Here is a 15,547-nt window from a genome sequence, read left to right as displayed (position 1 = left end):
CCCCTGCGCGGCCCGAACCCCGACCCCAGCCCCGGCCCCGGCCCCGCCGCGCTCACCGAGCTCCCGGCAGCGGCGGCACCTCCTTCCCCGCCCCAGCGGCACCATGATTACCAGCACACTCACTTCCGCTTCCGGCCGCGCGCGGCCCGGCGGGACGGCCGCGCCCCGGGCGGGAAGGCGGCGCCGCGCATGCGCCGTGACTGCCAGGGGGCGGGGCCTCTCGCGAGGGGAGGGCTGCGCCCCCGCCCACCCGCTCCCCCCCCCCCGCCCAATCTTGTGGAGAGGGAGAGCGACAGGCGACAGCAGCGGTCCAAGCTGCCTTTAATAGCGACCCCTCGTATAAAACACTGCGAAATCCCCCCAAAAAAGCGCCAAGATCCTGTACAAAAGTATTTTTACAGCAACGCAACAGCTAAAGAGCAGAGCGGGCGGGGGCTGAAGGTCAGGGCGAGCCGTTCTCGTCCAGGAGGAACTGCTGGATAAACTGCTGAGCTCTCCTCTTCGCGGCGACATCAGGCTTGGGGTGGCCGGGAGGAGGCCGCAGCAACAGGCCGCCAAACACGCTAGCTGTGGGGAAAACACAAACAACGGGAGCCCGTCAGGAGCGGGGTACAGGGGGCAGCCCCCCCAGCCCCGCACCCCACAAAGGGGAGGCCTGGCCTGGCCACAGGAGCCTTTTTTGTGGCAGTATACATAAAAATATATCTCTATTTATATGTACATATATACACACATATGTAAATATATGTATATTTTATATTTTTTTATTTTTTAATTATATATTTTTTGGGGGGTCAGGCCACTTTAAGGACAATTTTGCAAGAGCATCTTTCTATCCCTTTATTATTCTTTTTAAGGGATTGCTTGCTCACCAAGTTCTTCAAAGCAGTAAAGGCCCCGACTGCAATCACACCGGAGAAACATGTTTATTCAAACTTTAGAGCCCAATGACCACGAGAGTTTTAGCTTGCCTTACCAAGAATATTCACGTCCAAATGGTTTTTGCGTGAGTTTTTCAGTAGTTCCCGAAGAAATGCCATCAGATACTCAAACACATTTTTATGGCACTTGGGCAATTTGGAGATAATCTTAGAGAAAAAAAAAAAAAGAATATGCTTTGAAGAAGCAGCAATGGTTAGCAGCTTTAACTGCTATCAACCGGTCTGAAAATACCAATGTCTCTTAACGACCTAGAAGCACCAGTTATAGGTTCTTTCTAGTATCAAATGATTAAGTTCCTGAGACCAAACCCTGTGTTTTGGTTTGGGGATTACAGAAAGGACCCTGCCCGGGGAGTCTCTGTTACCTGGCTGCTCAGCGAGTAGCTGTTGGAGCACTCCAGGCAGCTGCTGTAGAACTTGTAGCATATGATGGGCTCTGGCAGGCTCTCGAGGAAGAGCAGCAGGGCTTCTGCTACGGAATGGTTGTTGCCAACTGACACAGACGGTTAAGGAAGAGGCAAGCACGGCATCCTCCGTTTTGGTAGGATCTCACTTTGCTCAGGCCTGCAAGATTGCCTCCTTTAAGTTGTTCAAGTTACCAGTTCAATTGTTAAGCTAAAGTGCTCAACTCCACATAGTAAATACTGGTTTTGTTTGCAGTTGGGCACTTGTCACTCATCAGCAATCATTCGTGGATGCACAAAGGTACATCCAAAGCACTGTACTCCTTGCAGCTAGTATTAAATGACCACACAGCTCAGTTACCAAGAGAGGAGAGATGGTGATTTAGAAACGAAACAAAAAAATACATAATGGTGCAAAGATGACTGCAAAAAGCCTTTTTCAGCTTAGATATTCGGTAGGGCACAGTGAGCCTCACTGGACATCAATCTGCAAAGGATACAGAGGGTATCATGCATGCCCTTGTCCAAACAGTCTCGGATTTGCTCAAATTCAGATCTGAGGCCTGGCTGCTGAAACAGGTCCTCCTGCAAAGAAGAAAATAATGAAGCAATCTCAAGAAAAATGCAAGATAGAATGACAGTGCTGCTTTTACCCAAATAACATATACACTGTCCTGAAAAATCTCTACAGATTAGGAGTTACAGATAAGTAATTTCACCTTAAGCAATTCCGAGTTCGGGCTCTACAGTAGAGAACAAAACCAAAGAACAGCTGCTGATGCTGCTCTAAATCACAGTGAAGCCAGGGCCACCCGCGCACCCTCCACCTGCCTTTACCATTGGCCAAACATCCACAGTTAGCAGAGATTATTACCCTTCCCACCATCCTCTTCCAAACCAGACTAAATACTAAAAAAATTACACTGTGATTGAGGTACAACCACTACCAACCTGGTGGGAAGCGTTTCGGTATAAGTGATCCACCATCATCCACAGTTCTTTTGGAATGTCCAGAGGCTTTTCAGCTTGGGCGACGTCAAACATTTGTAGGGGCATCAAGGTCTAAAGAGAGGCAGGGGATAGGAAAAAGGAGCTGGCCAACTTCTTATTCAATTCTGCTTCACAAAACTGACAGCCAAGAGTTAAGACTGGTTAGGAAACAGCAGCTTCACTCACCAGTCTTCATACAAGACCGGAATGACAGGCATGCTCCTATCATAGGCCCAAGCAGAAAGAACAAGCTGTTCTCATAAGGATGCACCACATACATTCAGATCAAGCTAAATGTTACATCATGCCTCACGAACACACATCTCCACTCGGAGGGGTAAGGCCATGGGCTTGATGGCCAACAGTTATGTTTAGAAGTCGCACACCTTGATTTTTTTTTTTTTTTTTGGATGTGCAGGCAGAGCAAACAATATCTTACTTTCAGTGCCCTATATGATATGGGTTGATTCATCCGTGTGAAGCATTAAAGCAAGGTCTGAAGAAGGCGCACTGGAGAACACAAGCTGTATCAGCATTCCCAGATTACAGAGCAGGGAGGAGGAAGGAGGCTCTTTAAGTAATAAGCAGGATTTAATCATCAGGTTTTAAGGGTTCTTGTGGATTCAGAAGATAAGTTCTATCTTTAACTCACGAGTTCCCGAATAGACTCTGCTGACATGTCCTGGATAGGTTCCCTCATGTAACACAGTGTATGAATGGGAGACCCAAAGCAACTAGGCAAGTAGTTTCCAGTTACAGATATAAAATAATCCTTCCCCCTGTCAAGATGCAAGACCAAGATATCTTCAAGTTTATCTTCTCCAGAGTTTAAGTGGGTAGCTGTTGATTTATTAACAAACAATTCCAACTCAATTGTGACCTCAGAATCTGCAGGAAGATGGTAAGAAATAAAACAAATGTGCTCAATAAAATAAAATTAAAAAAAAAAGAGCAGCAAACAAGAAAAACATTCTCAAAATAGCAGGAGAACCTAAGCTCACTAAGGTGACATTATTAACCCAATAACACAGTGAACAATGAGAACCTCACCTGAGAGCAGAAAGCCCTTACTGGGATTAGCAATCAGCCACTGCTTGCAGTAAGTCTCTTCGTCTGGCTTGCTGATGAATTCAAACTGGCAAGGCACTTGTCCATTGCGAATTGTGAACTTCTGGACCTGCAGCTGCATATATTTAACATCTGCAAAATGAAACTAGAAACAAATGTCAAAGTCAACCACGGCAGCCAGTCACACTTGGCCAAGCGCCACCAGCAATTTCTCATATCCCAGAGTTTAATCAGTAAGCGGCAAAATATCCAGAGTAACTCTCCTCCTCCCATTCTCCTCCTCCCCAGTTCTTCCAGGATTAAATGGGATTACATTTGGTTACTCTGCAGACTCAATCTATTTACACCAGAGAGGCCTGCAGAACAAATACTCCCCTCACATAACTTGGGAAAGAGAGCTCTACACTCAAAGGGTCCCAGCTGCTTCTCTTTTCTAGTTCCCAACACAAAATGTAAATGCCAGTTTTGTGACCTTCTCCAAATCCCTCACTATTTTACATTTTATGTTTCTAAAAGCAAGTAAAAGTAGGAAGCAGACTCCTCTTTCAGTATCTCACTCCCTGCTTCAGAGAAAAACAAGTTTGTAAACTTTAGTCTGGCACCTTGAATGAAATTTGCCTGTGTCTAAAAAGAAACAAAGCCAAGGATTGTAAATAGAGCCCTGTGGAAAGTCACTGTACTGCACTTTGGAACCCAACCCCGGCAGCTATCTGATGTACTTCCACAGCCAGAGTGCATTTCTAGGGTCCAAGCTTGCTTCACGTCTCCAGGGATTTGCGTCCCATTCACACATCCCACCTCTCTCCGGGAAAGGGTCACTGAGGGGATGTTCGCATTCTCCATCTTATCCAGGGAGCGCACTATTTCCTCAAATGCTTTTCGATATTGCTCCTCATTCACAACCTTCACCTGAAAAGGACATGAGGACATCAAATGGTATTTCCTGTACCTCTGCAGAAAAGCTAGAAAGGTGACTGCAACATATGAAGTAATTGGATTTTAATAATACACTAGCAGACACAACAAAGGTACTCAATAAAGCCACCAATACTCCAGGATCCCCTGTGGATCCAGCAGTAAAGGACTTTGCCATAACTCACAAGAGCCACCCAGTCAACACTAGATCACCTTTGAAAGTCTGACAATACACCACTGCACTGCCCATGAGGCAGCATTCCTGCACTGCACGTTTCTCAGAAACTGGTTAGGGGAAGGAAAAAAATGCAAAGGAGAGCAAAGGAGAGCAAAGGAGAGCAAAGGAGAGCAAAGGAGAGCAAAGGAGAGCAAAAGATAAAGAAGAAAAAACACCAACAGAGACTCATTAATTATTCTGCTTAAGTATCACTTAATACAACTGGCTTACTCTGAACAATGATCCTATCTCAAGATATTACCTAGCCCACCTTAAAAGCTATTGTTCCCTGTGTATGCCGTAAAAGCAGGGGAGGGGAAGGAGGACAATTGCCTCGAGCAGCGGCCTCCTCCTGCACCCTTTCCCCACCCAGAGGACAAGGTCAGCACAATTATTTCCTTCAGTACTGCTGCACCTACCCCGATATCAAACACAGAGCTAACTGGCTTATGATCACTGATCTTCAAAGCCATGTGGCTGCGATAGCTCAGCTGAGTGACGTTCTGTCCTTTCCAGAGGATCCGATCGCACCAAGCTGGAATACGACACTTCTCGCTGAAACACCAACAGAGAGGGAAAAATTAGAGCTCCCCAGCACAGTTAGGGTGCAGTAGCAACGTGGGGCAGAATACTGCTCTGCCAGGTCCTACAGTATTTCCTCAAATGACTTGGGACTAGTTTTCTATTAAAGTTGGCGTTGAAATATTTAGCTAAGTTCTCAAAGAAACTTGGTTTGAATGTCTACTATTAGGTATCTCTATAACGTGCTTTACTTTTTAACTTTTCTGAAGAATTGAAGATAGAATTTGGAATTAAGAGAGAAGAACAGCCATAATCTCAAGAGTTTTCTTACTAGCCAATAGATCTGCAACTCTAGCTTTGATTTATTGCTTCAACAATATCAGGCTCGATGGTGCCATGTATGAGGTGATCACTGTACCTTGTGTCCCAGTCATCACAACCAGTATCATATTTGTATGTTGGCTGGAAAGAAATCTCTCCTTCTGTAAAGCCTTCAAAGACGGCATTTGCATTCATCTGCCTCTTTAGCTATGAAGGAAGGAAGTCAGATTTACTTTTAAATAAGCTCAAGCACAAGTCCTGTAGGAGCAAGAAGGGGAATGCTGAACACTGAGGTGAAGCAGTTTGTGGGCTGTTTCTCGCATCCCCACCACCAAGCATGTAGGTGAAACACATCAGTACCTGGTCATACTGGGAAAGCACTAGAAACGCCTTCTCATCTATAAGCTGCTTCACTTTTGCCACATCCAGGTCTTCCAGACGATAGTTGAGGTCACCCAACCATATGATCACACTGAAAGAGAACACACAGAGGCCTAAAGATGTCCCAAACTTTAGTTGGCGCTCAGCTGGAAAGAGAGCTAAGCAGCAGTGCCTTAAGTCATCTAATGCAAGCACGAGTTCTTCCAATGGGTGCTGTATTTACCTTCGTACATCAGAGACTACAAAAACAAGCACTTGAAAGAAAAACTATGTTTTCCTCTTTGCCTCTTTTTAATTCCCAATCTGCATGTTTGTCATGCTCTTAATAGCTAGTGCTTTATGATTACCCCATGCTTATTTAAAAAAACAGAAACAAAACAGAAAAAAAAAGAACGAGGCATGGAGGAACAGAAGGAGGCAAATGATCAGAACTCTATAGCCCTCAAGGCTAATGCTTATATTGCCAGACAACTCCTCACAGCTCCCTGCTGAGAGTACCTTACACCTGCTATATTCTTTCCTGCCGCATGCACAGCCAAATAGAAACATACTCATGATTGCTAATAGGGAGAGATGGTAGATCTGGATCTGCCTGGCAGAACTGCATCCGAGAGCAGATGTCTTTGAAGTCCTGGTTCCTCCGCTCATATTCCTCTGTATGAGCTGCAAGGTGAGAATTCACAATGCACACACTAGTGTTATGGAACTTGAATCTTATGGCAACGCCACCTTTGTTACCCTGAAAGATAAAGACAAAGACATGGGTCAAAAGCCTTCCTGTACACAGTAAATGAAGCCCTAGATGAGTTAACAGTAGTAGACAGGCCAGAAGACTCATGCAGAGCATTTAACGCCAGAGGAAGGACAAGGCTGAAAGCCCCAATTCAGAAGCTTCATATATTCTGGTCAGTAACTCATGTGAGGGTTGCACACAGCACCAGAACAGAACAAGCAAGCACACGGAACTTCATTTTGTAGTTCAGGATTTAGCTAATAAAAAAGGAAATTAAAATCATGAGAAAAAAAAAGTCAGTTGTTCAATAACTCCTGAAGCTCCTCTAGCAACAAACTGGATCTTTCAGAACGGACCATATGCAATTTAAAAGATAGGACAAAGCAAGGGACTTAGCTGTCAAAAATACTTTCACCAAGCTGGGCTGCAACGTTTGCAGAAATGACATTCAGAGGGAACAGATTTCATTTCGACCACATAGAATGGTCACAAGGGGCCAAGTCCTCCTCAGGAAAACATTGAAAAAAAAAAAGTTTTCACGAAAGATTCTCTTAAGGCCTTTGAGGCTTTGACAGCAGGTTGCAATTCCTTCCGGAAACACCCTGAGCCGTCACAGGGACGGAACGATTTTCCTAGAGGCATTCTTTACTTGGAAGGACAATTGTGGCAATTGGGGAGTGCAGTCCTAAAAGTTCTCCTGCAGCTCACCACTTCTCATGCCCAGTGATCATTCTTACCATTCGCCCCATGATTCCAGTTCCCACCGTCTCGGTTTCCACCTCGGAGATGTTCAAGGCCAGGTCTGCTTTCACATACAACAGAAGCATTATTCCCACAAGCCGCACAAGTTTCACCTGAAAAATCGGCCCTGCTGCATTAAATACTAGAACGGAAGAAATCTGATGAGAAAAAGCTTATCACCTCCTAATCCATATGGGTCATCAAAATATAGATACGGAAAAACAGTTCTACCCTGCTTCAGTGTATCAGCAGGATGGACAGTATACAGCCCCACAATAAGGGATCAAGGATCAAAATCCCCATCAAGGAAGCCGATCCTCAAAGCAATGTCTACAACAAACAGCCCATAGAAAGACCTTCCCTCAAGCCACGGTGACAAAACACAAAGCAGACTTAGGCAGCACAAGTTAAAATAGAAGCAGTTTCTCTACAGAGATCCCCTCACAGAGCATTGCACCAGGCAAAGAAACAGGAAAAAAAAGCAAACTGGAATGAGGCCCAAGTGGAAACTGATTCCAGGCTCAACTGATTCCGCACTTACCTTGGCATATTTGGCGTCTGGGTGAAGACTATCAGTTACAGCTTTAAACCATTCTTCTTCCTTCGGAGTGTCATTGAAAAAGAAGGCTTCTTTACTCAGATCAAGCTCCTGAAAACTGTGTGAGAGGGGGGAACCCATGGATGCAAGCACTTGGGTGTCTGATTTTTTGTTTTTGAACATTCCAATCCTTTCCTCCAGGGAAGAACGAAAACCAATTTATACTCTTCACACTAAATTTGTAACCAAGCGCTCAAATTCAGTTGTGTCAGGTGTGTTAAATGTCAAGCTAAATTACTGTTATTATTAAACTGAATGGAATTTAACGTTTTGAAAAACTGCAGTGCCAGAGCATCCAAACATTACCAGACTAAGAGCCCTTCTAGACTATGCAGATGCACACTCTGAAGCTGTGCAAAGGAGTAGAGCAATACAAACACACCTTAGTTGTGATGTCTTGGCCAAAAACCTACAAGCTAGAGATTCAGAAGCAAGTGAAGCACAGACAAATTTTGAAAGGATAGGCCAGAAAATATTTACTCACCCCACGCAGTAAATATCTGGTGGCTCAGCATCACATCTCAGCCAAGGCCAGAGGCTCTCCTTGGGGGACTGACCATTCACATTATATGTCCCAACAAAAAATCTGGGAGAAGAAGGGAAGAGGGAGAGAAGGAGAAAATTATTTTGCTAAAATCCAAGATCTGCAAACCCCAGAGTTAATGGAAGCACCATTATTAATCCACACTTAATACTGCAGGTAATTGTTTTGGACTAACTTGTTCCTGGGGCAGAGGTAGAAGGGAAGACCAGGACAATCTGACAAAGTTTAAGTAAAATTATTTAATTACCATGTTAGTTTGCATGAGGCGACACATGCTGTAAAAAACACTTAAGAATAGAGCTTATTGAAATTCCAATTTGAAATAACAGTTCACAGAATAACTTGCATAAGAGGATTTTAAGCACAGTAGGGTTTTTGTGCTAATTATTTATTTCACCTAAGCTCTTATGAGCTTATTGAAACTTCTACAAAGATCAATGAACAGAAGCAGAGAAGGCCAGAGGTCACAGAAATTATTAATTTCCAGGCACAATCTGAAATAAGCACAAGAAGCCACTTTGAAAAGGCCACTTGCTGAAAAGGAACCGTGGGTCAATCCTTGATAGAACCATGAATGAAATTCTTCTCTGCTACTGCATAAAAAAGAAAGCTGTTCTGGAAAACATCAAACATATTTTTTACAAAAAAAAAAAAACCCTTTTTCCTCCTTGCAGAGTCACCAAATGAAATAACATATAAGATTTATTTTGCAAGTTGCTGTCTGCTTACTCCTCCTCTAGAAAAAACACATTCTGCTCAGTAACCATCATTACCTGAAATTCTGGATATGCGTGTAGGAATCTTCCCTTTGTAAAAGCTCAGATTTAACAATAGTGTCTCTTAGCCCGAACTTCGGTTCTGATAACATAGATGCCTTATTAGAAACCATCACGCTGGAGGATCGTACCATCTCGCTCGTTACTTCAGGCTTCACTTTGCTTTGCCTGTAAATGAAACCAGACAGGTAGGAAGAATTCCAGAATACTCAGTTGCTAGCAGCTCAGTGCTGCTGCTGAGGATTTGCTTCACATTTATCCATTTCACTAAAAATAATCCATGTACGGGATGAACTAGCAAGACAGAAATGAAGATTTCTTACAACAGTTCAGAGCTTTTCCATATAAAATAATTTAGATCGGTTTAACTGAAATTACAGACTGTTGTTATGAAAGTGATACAGGCTGCTGGTTGTTCCCGGATGTTGTACAAACTGTGCACGTTTCCTGCAAACTGAAGCAAGGAGATGCAAATCTTTTCATCCACTGGCCCAAACTCAGACCTGACATCAGCAAAAGAATGCAAAAAATATGCATGTTTAAAAAGGTTTGAGTGGAAAACTCCTAGTTTTGTCTAGAAAGGAGGCAGAGGAGATGGGAATAGAGGTGGCTGTATTTAGCCTCCTGTGGCTCTGACAGACTTACTGTGAACTCATTTTGCAGCAATAACAACTCTATGGTTGGAATTCCCAGAAATAGCAACCTTTTATTTAAGTCACGCAACAGCCTCCATAGAAGTGCCAAAGGCAGCACACGGACAGGTTTGGAAGGACATCAGCAGCGTCCACGAGGAACTGCAGAACGTGACCGTAACATTTTAAGAGCCGCTGGGCGAGACGCAGCTCCCAGGAAGGGGAAGCAGCACGGCTGCCTCCCTGAGCGGCGGTGTTGAAATTGGCCCTGCAGATCCACCAGCCTGCGCTGAACTCCCTGATTCCCCGTTATGCCCAAGTGCAGCCAACAGTGCAACCAGCAGATGGAACTCGCTGCTGCAGCCGCGAGCTCCTTTGAACACGGATGTCTGCACAGGCTCATCCTCCAGCATCAGAGACACCAACTTCCCCCCTCTAAATTTGCAGCTGAAAAACAGGAAGTCCAAGAAAAGTTCATGGCAATTTCTTTTTTTCTTCCTCTAAACACTGAAGCATCAATAGTTTGTTTGTGGTGGCTCGTTCCATCCATGCACAATCACACCAAGCACCCAGAAAGTTGGTGCTACCTGTATGTCGGCTGCCGATACACAGAAAACCAGAGAGAACCTCAGCTAACCTACAAAATTAAGGAGAGATATAGCATACCTCGGAGGGGGGGGTCCATCAGTGCCCTCAGGGCTCCAGTTCTGACTAACCGCAACCTTTTTGCCATTCTGCTTGATGCCTTCAGACCCAACTGCTTCTGGAAAAGGAAAATAAAGCCTCAGATGAAACACAAAGTGCTCTTTAATACATCAAAACGTGATGCAAACAGAGGGAGGAAAATCTGTAAGCAGACTATAATTCAGAATCGTATGGAGAAATTAAGTGAGCTACATTGTCTCCCTCTGATGACTGGTAATACAGCTTATTTTGAAAGAATTGGTCTGCAGTGCTGCAGCCTCCCTTCCAGGGGAACAATTTACACGAACAAGCCATAGGGCCACAGGGAACTGCTGGAGCCGGTTACCCTTAGTCCTTAGAGGAAAACCAAACCAGGACTTGACAGCACAAAATCCTGGGCTTTCCCTGGGGAATCCAAAGGGAGTATCTCAAAAAGAAGCCACTCCTTCTCAATGAGCAATGCAAAGCAAGCATTTGCAAAAGCAAAGAAAGGAAGGGGAAAAAAATACAGCTCGGTTCAGAGATAATACAGAGTTGTTTCAGGTACAGCACTGCAGCTACAACTGGCCAAATAACAGCTGAAAGGGTGAGGATTCTGTGTGAGGATTCCCACTTTCAGATGCATAAACAGTGATCTCAAAATGAACTCCCTAGCACCTAAATCTAATGGTAATGATAGAAACTGTTCTCCAGATTATAAGGTTCACTCAGCTGAGTCCTTTAGTGACAGCAACACAGAAAATGGAAAGATTTTGTAGAAATGTAAAGATTTTTACACAGCACAAACCAGAAACAGAATGTAAAGGATTTTCCCTAAGCATTCAGAGCGCAAGCAAACTTAGGAGGAGAGGCCACGGGGCCCTGACACTAAATACTGTTTAAGAGGATCTATCAGAGGTTGATTCCAGAAGAGCACGTGACTCAAATCTCATTAATGATCACACAGAGGCACGCAGGGTTGAAGAGACCTTGATAAGCCCAACCCTATCTGCGCATATCTCCACTGACAGAGATGTCCTCAGAGGGAGCAGCGTCCGTTTCAGCTCTCCCTCCGAGTGCATCCAGACATGTTTCCTGCACATATATTTTACCGCTCCAACACAGAAGATTCAGCGATTTTATGCAGAATTCGGTACTGCAACCAAAATATCTCCAACAAGAGGGAGAGAAGAGAGTGATCTAAGAGGAGCCCTAATTGCATGTGGAAGATTAGCTCAACTGAGAGTGGTTCCTGAATCCAGGAGCGTTCGACTTACTGTGGCATTTAATAAGACTTTCTTATTGAAAGTACAGTGACGTTTATAACGCTGCTCTACAGTGGAGTAACCTATCATCAGGCTTAGCGCTCTAAAAGGAGAATTAAATGAGCTTTGTCATTAGGTATATCAGCTTAACCCGTCACAGGAAGCCCCTGCAGAACAAGCTCCCCCTGCTACCGAGGAAGAAGAGCAAATAAACAAACGACTCTCTCCATAATGAAAGCCTGAGCAACAGCCCACGAGGGGAGGACACCACGTTTGGCTAGAGAGGAGTAACCTGGTTCTTGTTACGGTCCCGAAACGGAGCAAGACTGAAGTTGTGATGGCGCCCACGTACACATAGAGAGGATTTCTGATAAGGATTTCTGATAAGGGCTTTAAATAACATTGTAAATACACAGCATCAAGTTAAAACACATTAAAATCCCCAGGCTCTCTTTTGTTAACCAGAGGTGCTTCTACGTGCTTAGGAGAGCTGCTAAGCGGGGCTGGGCAGGCAGGCGAGGACTAGACGGGCGCAGCGGCTGTGACACCCCAGCGCAGGGCACGGAGGAGCCGCAGCAGCGGTGCCGGGGAGCACATGGCTCTGCTAACGTAAGAGAAAAGCGCCCCTAAACGTTTATGCGCTCCTGAACTTCCTAAGATTTAGGAAAAATCCCTGAACGCCCCCGGCAGCCTGGGAAGGGGGCGGCGGGGAGCGAGGGCGGCGAGCAGGGGCTGCCGGCCCGGGCACCGCGGCGAGGGGGTCCCGGCCCCCTCCCCCGACCGCGGACCCGGGGAACGAGCGGCGCCCGGCCGGAAGCGGGCGGCTGAACCGGGAGCGACGGCGCTGGATCCTGCCCGGCTTTCCGGGCGCTGCCCCGAGCCTTCCCCGCCCCGCCCTTCCCAGGGGCCGGACGGACCCCGGGAGCGGCAGGACGAGGCAGGCGCGGGGCCGCAGCGGGAAGGAGAGCGAAAGGGCCCCGGCACGAGGACGCTGCCCCCCGCCGCCCCGGGCCGCGCTCACCTGCGCGGGACTTCCGCGCCGCGCTCATCGCCTCGGCGCCGCGCGCGCAACGGCCGCGGCCACGCCCCGGGCCGCGCCCCCGAGGCAGCTCCACGCCCCCAAAGATAGAGCCACGCCCCCAAATGGAGGGCCCCGCCCCTGCGCCCTGGCCCCTCCCACGCCTCGGCCCCGCCCCATGCCTTAGCCCCGCCCCGGTGGAGCCCTACCTGCGGCGCATGCGCGCAGGCGGCTCAGGAAGGCGCGCGTGCGGCAGCCGAAGGGCAGCTGCACGAGGAGCCGCTGCCCCGCCCAGCGCAGCTGCAGCGCCACGTCTGCGCCTGCGCGGGGCGGGAGGCGGGGGGGTGAGCGCGGGGCTGCACCAGGCCCCGCCCCCGAGCCCCGCCCACAGGCCCCGCCCACAGGCCCCGCCCCGCCGCCGTTCCCGCGCTCACCGGGCACGCGGCGCTCGCTCTCGGGTGTCACTGCAAGGGAAGCGGGACGCGCGTGAGGACGGGGCCGCTGCGGTGGGAAGCAGCCGCCCGGAGCCCCGTGCGCCGGTACCTTCCTGCGCGGAGAAGTCGCCCGCGATGGGGATGAGGCGCTCGAGCCAGACGTCCTCGGCCGCGATGGCCATGCGCCGGTGGCCGTACACGTGCAGCCTGCGGGCGTGAGCGGGCACGGGCAGCCCCGCACGAGCGGGCACGGGCCCCAGCGCCTCCAGCAGCACGGCCACCAGCACCAGTGCCACCACTGCCACCAGCCCCAACACCCGCCCCAGTGCCAACACCAGCCTGTGCCACCAGCCCCAGTGCCAACATTGCATCAGCCCCAGTGCCACCACTGCCACCAGCCCCAACACCCGCCCCAGTGCCAACACCAGCCTGTGCCACCACTGCCACCAGCCCCAGTGCCAACATCTGCATCAGCCCCAGTGCCACCACTGCCACCAGCCCCACTGCGGCCACCAGCCCCACTGCCACCACTGCCAGCAGCCCATGCCACCACCAGTACCACTGCCACCAGCCCTGCTGTCACCACTGCCATCAGCACCAGTGCCACCACCTGCACAAGCCCAACTGCCACCATTGTCACCACTGCTACCAGCCCCAATGCCACCACCAGCCCCAGTGCCACCAACCCCATCGCCACCACCAGAACCACCAGCGCCAGAGCCAGCACCCTCAGCACGAACCCCATCCCCAGCAGCACCAAGGGCGCTTTGAGCACCCGGGTGCCACCCGCACCGGCAGCAGCGCGTGCCCAGCAGCACCTACGCGTGCCGGCCGTCACGGCGGCGCACCAGCCCCAGGAGCCGGCTGTCCAGGCAGGCGCCGCTGGCCACCGTGCCCTGCACCGCGTGTGCACGCACCGGGTGTCAAGGAGCACGTGGGGACACAGAGCTGCGGTGCCAGCACCCCCGTGTCACCCCGCGTCACCCGGTGTCACCCCCACGCACAAAGGATATGATGAGGCAGGTCTCCCCATCCGCCAGCGCCTCCTCGATGGCCACCGACTGGTCCATGGCTGGCCCTGCGGCTCCAGAGCCGCCCGTGCCGAGCGCCGGGAGCGCCGCGGGACGGAGGGAGGCGCAGGCTGGAGGGGACACGTGGCGGGGCTGCCGCGCCCGTCACAGCCCGTCACGGGAAACGGAGCGCGGGGGATGCGGCAGAGAGAGCTGCCGGCAGCGAGCGGGGCAGGGGCAGGACGCGGGGAAGGGGCAGCGCAGGGGGAAGGGGCGGCGAGCGGGGATGGGACAGCGCGCAGGGACAGGGCACGGCACAGGGAAGGGGCAGGACGCGGGAATGGAGCAGGATGTGGGGACGGAGCAGCGCGCAGGGATGCACAGCACACAGAGGCACCGTGGCGGCCGAGGCTGCTGTCGTTGGCGCTGCTCCCTCCCTTGCTCCCGGCCTGCGCTGTGGCAGCCGGGACGGCCTCCCCGCCGCGCTCCCAGCCCCGGTCCCGCTGTGCGCAGCCCCCGTCAGGGCCCCGCGGCCGCCCCTCCCCGGGCGCTGCCCCGCTCCGCCGCCGGCCCGTCCCACTTCCTCCGCTCCGCGCCCTGCGCGGGCCGCAGTGTCCGCCCGGGCCGCAGTGTCCGCCCGGGCCGCAGTGTCCAACCGGGCGCAGTGTCCGCCCAGGCCGGGCCGGGCGCGGGGCCAGCGCTCGGAGCAGCCCGCGGGCGCCGGGGCCTCGGCGGAGGGCGGCGCTCGGAGGACGCAGGCAGCGTGCACGCACCCCGAAGCACCCGTTTTATTGTGCAAACCGATTGCAGCGGCGGCTGCCGGGGGACGCAGCCCGCGCGGGCTTTGACATGCTGAACACACCAGAGCTGGGCCTAAATTGCTTCTTTCAACACTTGCAAGAGCGGCAGCCAAGAGCCAGGGATTACCCCAAGGGGACAATTACACAAGCCGAGTTGCACGTTGCAAGGCAGGCAGGGATGGCGACGCGGAGGGGACGTGCGGCAGGGCTCACTGCGCCATCCGGGAGGCTCCACGGCAGGACCTGCCCTTCCCGAGGGAAGCCGCGTCCCATCCTGCAGGGCAATCTGCTGCCTCCACCTCTCCCCAGCCCATGCACGGGGAGGCTGCAGCCCCGGGAAGTGCCGGCACCGCGGGCTGTTTGCAGAGCTCTGGGGCCATCCCATGGGGTGCACAGAGGAGGAGGAGGAGGGACAGCGGGCATTTGATAGCAACCGTGGCTGAAGTCAGAGCTGGAGGACGCTAAGCTGCTGCGGAGCAGCGAGGCGGTTGGAGCGGCCGCTCAGGGCCAGGGCGAGGCCGAGAGGCGGCAGCCGAGCAGCGAGGCCAGGCCCCAGGCCAGCAGCGCGGGCAGC

General features: G+C 50.7%; 1 protein-coding gene across 3 annotated transcripts; it reads right to left on the bottom strand.

Moving 5' to 3' along the window:
* Positions 1–409: 409 nt before the first annotated feature.
* On the bottom strand, positions 410–13,358 carry INPP5B (inositol polyphosphate-5-phosphatase B). 3 transcript variants are annotated; one of them, XM_026043326.1, is made up of 19 exons: positions 13,273–13,358; positions 13,164–13,193; positions 10,450–10,546; positions 9,149–9,319; positions 8,316–8,417; positions 7,775–7,889; positions 7,230–7,346; positions 6,311–6,498; positions 5,739–5,850; positions 5,476–5,585; positions 4,955–5,090; positions 4,202–4,312; positions 3,386–3,548; positions 2,988–3,223; positions 2,297–2,407; positions 1,846–1,930; positions 1,307–1,434; positions 977–1,088; positions 410–567 (listed from the first exon to the last, which is right to left on the bottom strand). In XM_026043326.1, exons 1-19 carry the CDS (start codon positions 13,343–13,345, stop codon positions 443–445), a joined length of 2,322 nt encoding a protein of 773 aa, XP_025899111.1. In that variant the 5' UTR covers positions 13,346–13,358; the 3' UTR covers positions 410–442. The 3 variants fall into 3 exon arrangements, with proteins under 3 accessions (XP_025899111.1, XP_025899110.1, XP_025899112.1); XM_026043325.1 differs by lacking the exons at positions 13,164–13,193; positions 13,273–13,358 and adding an exon at positions 12,939–13,032; XM_026043327.1 differs by lacking the exons at positions 13,164–13,193; positions 13,273–13,358 and adding an exon at positions 12,733–12,764.
* Between the last annotated feature and the right edge of the window lie 2,189 nt (positions 13,359–15,547).

Source organism: Nothoprocta perdicaria, unplaced genomic scaffold, assembly GCF_003342845.1.
Source record: "Nothoprocta perdicaria isolate Ctin4 unplaced genomic scaffold, notPer1 scaffold_33, whole genome shotgun sequence".
Classification (NCBI taxonomy): Eukaryota; Metazoa; Chordata; class Aves; order Tinamiformes; family Tinamidae; genus Nothoprocta; species Nothoprocta perdicaria.
Note: the sequence above shows the minus strand (reverse complement) of the source record. Positions and strands in the feature narration are given on the sequence as shown.